The sequence below is a fragment of the Myiozetetes cayanensis genome, unplaced genomic scaffold, assembly GCF_022539395.1.
Source record: "Myiozetetes cayanensis isolate MyiCay16 unplaced genomic scaffold, myiCay2020 scf1268, whole genome shotgun sequence".
NCBI lineage: Eukaryota > Metazoa > Chordata > Aves > Passeriformes > Tyrannidae > Myiozetetes > Myiozetetes cayanensis.
Window position 1 is genome coordinate 1 of NW_026086902.1, and position 5,732 is coordinate 5,732.

Here is a 5,732-nt window from a genome sequence, read left to right on the forward strand (position 1 = left end):
GGTGACAGTGGGTGACAGGGCACAGGGAGGTGACAGAGGGTGACGGTGATGGAGAAGTGATGAGGTGACAGGGAGGTGACAGTGCTGTCCCCAGGGTCAGATCCAGTGCACGGTGCTGGGCAGGCCGGAGCAGGGGGTGACAGGGAGGTGACAGGGGGTGTGACAGGAGGTGACAGGGGCTGTGTCACTGCTGTCCCCAGAGTCATATCCAGAGGACAGTCCTGGGCAGGAGGTGACAGGGTGTGACAGGGAGGTGACAGGGGGTGTGACAGGCTGTGTCACCGCTGTCCCCAGGGTCAGAACCAGCGCACGGTGCTGGGCAGAGCAGAGCAGGCGTGTGCGGGGCTGTGGGAGCAGCTGCGGGCAGGGACTGCACAGTCAGGGGGTGACAGGGGGTGACAGGAGGTGACAGGAGGGCACAGGAGGTGACAGGGTGTGACATTGCTGTCCCCAGGGTCAGATCCAGCGCACGGTGCTGGTCAGAGCAGAGCAGGCATGGGCGGGGCTGCGGGAGCAGCTGCAGGCGGGGACTGCACAGTCAGGGGGTGACAGGGTGGCGTGACAGGGAGTGACAGGGAGGGCACAGGGGGTGACAGGGGGTGTGACACGGGGTGACAGGGAGGTGACAGGGGGTGTGACAGGCTGTGTCATTGCTGTCCCCAGGGTCAGATCCAGCGCACGGTGCTGGGCAGAGCAGAGCAGGCGTGCGCGGGGCTGCGGGAGCAGCTGCGGGCGGCGGCCGCGCAGAGCCAGGGGCTGCAGGCGCAGCTCAGCGAGAGCCACCGCAAACACGCTGAGGCTCAGTGCAAGGTGACACCCAGGGGGGCGGGGACAGGGACAGGGGACGGGGAGGGGACACGGGGACAGGGAGGGGACACGGGGGACAGGGGGAGGGGACACGGGGACACAGGGAGGGGACACAGGGACACCGGCAAACCAGGACAGTGCAGCGTGTCCTTGGTGACACCGGTGTCCCCAGGGTGTCCCCAGGTTGTGGGGGGTGTCCCCGTGGGTGACACGGGTGTCCCCAGGGTGTATGGGGTGTCCCCATGGGTCACACAGGTGTCCCCAGGTTGTCCCCAGGGTGTATGGGGTGTCCCCATGGGTCACACAGATGTCCCCAGGATGTCCCCAGGCTGTGGGGGGTGTCCCCGTGGGTGACCCAGCTGTCCCCACGGGTGACCCGGCTGTCCCTGTGCTGTCCCCGTGGGTGACCCTGCTGTCCCCGTGGGTGACCCTGCTGTCCCCGCGGGTGACCCGGCTGTCCCCGTGGGTGACCCCGCTGTCCCTGTGGGTGACCCCGCTGTCCCTGTGTTGTCCCCATGGGTGACCCCGCTGTCCCTGTGTTGTCCCCATGGGTGACCCGGCTGTCCCTGTGCTGTCCCTGCGGGTGACACGGGTGTGTCTGTGGGCTGTCCCCATGGGTGACCCGGCTGTCCCCACGGGTGACCCGGCTGTCCCCAGAGCAAGGAGGAGGTGATGGCGGTGCGGCTGCGCGAGGCTGACAGCATGGCCGCCCTGGCTGAGATGAGGCAGCGCGTGGCTGAGCTCGAGATACAGGTGGGGACACGGCACGGGGGGACAGAGGGGGACAGAGGGGAGCTGGGGGGATGGGGGAGCATGGGGACACGGGGACAGAGGGGACGAGGGGAGGGACACGGGGGGACAGGGGTACACAGGGACACGGGGATGGGGGACAGGGGGATGGAGGGACAGGGGGGACACAGGGGAACAGGAGAGCGTGGGGGGGACAGGGAGGGGACAGGGGGACAGGGGTACACAGGGACATGGGGGGACAGGGGGATGGAGGGACAGGGGACACAGGGGAACAGGAGAACGTGGGGGGGACAGGAGGGGACAGGGGGGACAGGGGTACACAGGGACATGGGAAGGACAGGGACAGGAGGGGACATGGAGGGGACCCCAAGATAGGGAACCATGAGGGTATATTGGGAGGAGACACTGAGACCCCAGGGAGAGGACAATGGGACCGTGTGGGGGGGACACTGGAACCCCAAAAAAGGGGACACTGGGACTCCAAAATAGGGGACAATGGGACCATGTGGGGCGAACACTGGGATTGGGGGGGGGAGGACACTGGGTACCCCAAAGGAGGGACACTGGGACTGTGGGAGAGGGCCATGGGGGACCCAAAGGAGAGGTCTTGGAGGGACCCAGAAGGGGGACATAGGGACCCCATGGGGACAGGGGAGTGGCAGGGGTGCCAGGGGAGTTCAGGGGCTTTAGGGGGCCACATGTGAACCCCATTCCCCAGCAGGAGGAGGGGCGGATCCAAGGGTTGGTTGTTATGGGGGTTTGGGGGGCTGCATTGACCCCCATTTCTCCCCAGAGGGAGGAGGGGCGGATTCAGGGGGGTTTTGGGGGTTCAGGGGGTTTGGGGGGGTTGCAGTGACCCCCATTTTCCCCCCCCAGAGGGAGGAGGGGCGGATCCAGGGCCAGCTGAACCACTCGGACGCCGCCCAGTACATCCAACAGCTCCGGGACCACATCGACGAGCTCAAGGCTGAGGTGGGGACACCCCCGGGGCTGGGGGGACACCTGGGGGGCACCCACGGGTTGGGGACACCCCCGGGGCTGAGGGGACACACAGGGGACACCCACGGGCTGGGGGACACCTGGGCAGGATGGGGACACCCCCGGGGCTGGGGACACCTGGGGGGCACCCACGGGTTGGGGACACCTGGGGACACCCCCGGGGCTGGGGGGACACCTGGGGGCTCCCACGGGTTGGGGACACCCCCAGGCTGGGGTGGGGATACCCCCGGGCATGGGGGGACACCTGGGGGGCTCCCACGGGTTGGGGACACCTGGGGACACCCCCGGGGCTGGGGGGACACCTAAGCAGGACCCTCAGGGCTGGGAGACCCCCGGATGGCACCCACAGAGGGTGGGGGGACCCCTGGGTGGCATCCAGGGGGTGGGGACACCCACGGGTTGGGGACATCCACGGGTGGGACCCTTGGGGGCTGGTGGGGGGACAAGGGGGCTGAGGGACCCCAGTGGGGACACCGCTGTCCCCAGGAGTGCTGGGGGACACCCAAGGCCAGGGACCCCCCTCGGGGGTGACCCCACCCTACCCGGGGTGTGTCCCCACTGTCCCCAAGGTCGGGGCACCCCGGGGACAGTCCCTGGGCAGCCCCTGGTGCTGGCACTGCCACCACTGGTGACGTGTCCTGGGTGCCACCGGCCATGTCCCCACGGGGTCATGTGGCCCGGGGACAGCCGGTGACAGAGTGTCCCTCTCTGCTCCCTCCTCCCCTTCTCTGCTGTCCCTTGTCCCCTCCTGTCCCTTGTCCCTGTCCCTGTCCCTTGTTCTTTCTCTCATCCCCTTTCCCTTGTTCCGTGTCCCTGTCCCTTGACCCTCTCCCTGTCCCTTGTCCTTCTCCCTGTCTGTGTCCCTGTCCCTTGTCCCTGTCCATTGTCCCTGTCCTTGTCCCTTGTCCTGTATTCCTGTCCCTGCCCCTTGTCCCTCTCCCTCTCCCTTGTTCCTTTCCCTGCTCCTTATCCCTTGTCCCTCTCCCTCTCCCTTGTTCCTTTTCCTGCTCCTTATCCCTTGTCCCTGTTCCTTGTCCCTGTGCCTGTCCCTTGTCCTGTGTCCTTGTGCCTTCATCCTATCCCTTGCCCCTGTCCTTTGTCTCTGTCCCTGGCCCCTGTCTCTGTCCCTTATCCCCTGTCCTTTGTCCCTCTCCCTGTCCCTTGTCCCTCTCCCTGTTCCATGTCCCTGTCCCTTGCCCCTGTCTCTGTTTCATGTTCCTGTCCTTGTCGCTTGTCCCTTGTCCTTGTCCGTTGTCCCTGTCCCTTGTCCCCATCCCTGTCCCTCTCCCTGTCCCTTGTCCCTGTTTCTTATCCCATGTCCCTTGTCCCTCTCCCTGTCCCTTATCCCTTTCCTTACCCCCTGTCCCTGTTCCTTATCCCTTGTCCCTGTCCCTCTCCCTGTCCCTGTTTCTTATCCCATGTCCCTTGTTCCTGTTCCTGTCCCTCTCCCTGTCCCTGTTCCTTATCCCATGTCCCTTGTCCCTGTCCCCATCCCTGTCCCCATCCCCGTCCCCACAGATCCGGCTGCTGCGGGGCCCGCTGTCCTTCGGGGGGGTGGCCCTGGGGACCCGCCTGGGGGACGAGGACTCGCTGGGCTCGTCGGACGAGGAGCTGCCCCCCTTCAGCCTCCCCCCTGGGGACATCGGGGACATGGGGGACATGGGGGACATCGGGGACAGCAGCGACAGCGAGGCCGAGGGGGGAAACCCTGAGCCCTGACCTGGGGGACATGGGGGATATGGGGGACATCAGGGACAGTGACACCGAGGGGGCACACCCAAGAGCCCTGAGCCCTGGGGACATGAGGGACATTGGGGACAGCAGTGACAGTGACACCGAGGGGGCACCCCCAGAGCCCTGAGCCCTGGGACATTGGGGACATCATTGGGGACAGCAGCGACAGCGAGGCCGAGGGGGGAAACCCCGAGCCCTGACCTGGGGACACTGGGGACATCACTGGGGACATCAGGGACACTGGAGACATGAGGGACACTGGGGGACATCAGGGACAGTGACACCGAGGGGGCACCCACAGAGCCCTGAGCCCTGGGGACATGAGGGACATCGGGGACAGCAGTGACAGTGACACCGAGGGGGCACCCCCAGAGCCCTGATCCCTGGGGACATTGGGGACATTGGGGACATCAGGGATATGGGGGACAGCAGTGACAGCAAGACCAAGGGGGCACACCCAGAGTCCTGACCCCTGGGACATTGGGGACATCATTGGGGACATTGGGGACATCAGGGACATGGGGATCAGCGAGACCAAGGGGGTATCCCTAGAGCCCTGACCTTGGGACACTGGGGACATCAGGGACATTGGGGACATGGGGGACATGGGGGACAGTGAGACTGAGAGGGCATTGACAGAACCCTGACCTTTGGGGACATTGGGGACACTGGGGACATCACTGGGGACATTGGGGACAGTGAGACTGAGAGGGCATTGACAGAACCCTGACCTTTGGGGACATTGGGGACACTGGGGACATCACTGGGGACATTGGGGACAGTGAGACTGAGAGGGCATTGACAGAACCCTGACCTTTGGGGACATGGGGACATTGGGGACATGGGGACAGTGAGACTGAGAGGGCATTGACAGAACCCTGACCTTTGGGGACATGGGGACAGCCCGAGGGGGCACACGGGGACATGGGGGCACCTGCCAGCCCTGTGGGGGGTCCCCAGTCCATGGGGGGACACTGAGGACACCCAGGGGACATCTGGGGGACACTGAGGACACCCAGGAGACACTGAGGACACCCACAGCACCCAGGGGACATTAAGGGACACCCCAAGTCCCCGGGGCACCTTGGGGACACCACTCCAGGTGGCACCTTGAGGACACCAGGGACACCCGGGGGACACCGGGAGACTCCAAGGGCCACCCTGGGACATGCAGGGGACACCCACGACACCCGGGGGCTCGGGGACACCCAGGAGACACTGGGGGACACCTAAAGGACACCCCAGGGGACACCCAAAGGACCCCCAGGGGACATTGAGGGACACCCAAAGGACCCCCAGGGGACATTGAGGGACACTGAAGGACACCCAAAGGACACTGAGGGACACTGAGGGCCTGATCCTGCGCACGGAGGGATCCCGGGACACCTCTGGATCCCAGAGGGACACGATCCGGGACAGGGACACAGCCCAGGACACGGATC

The 5,732-nt window shown here is 65.8% G+C and overlaps 1 protein-coding gene across 1 annotated transcript; it reads left to right on the forward strand.

Annotated features, from left to right (window-relative positions):
• Positions 1-663: 663 nt before the first annotated feature.
• Positions 664-4,275, forward strand: LOC126635994 (EVI5-like protein; the record flags this gene model as incomplete). Its single annotated transcript, XM_050307685.1, has 4 exons — positions 664-810; positions 1,465-1,560; positions 2,434-2,529; positions 4,075-4,275. Coding segments are annotated over 4 exons (540 nt in total), but the record flags the coding sequence as incomplete, so codon positions are not given.
• Positions 4,276-5,732: the final 1,457 nt, after the last annotated feature.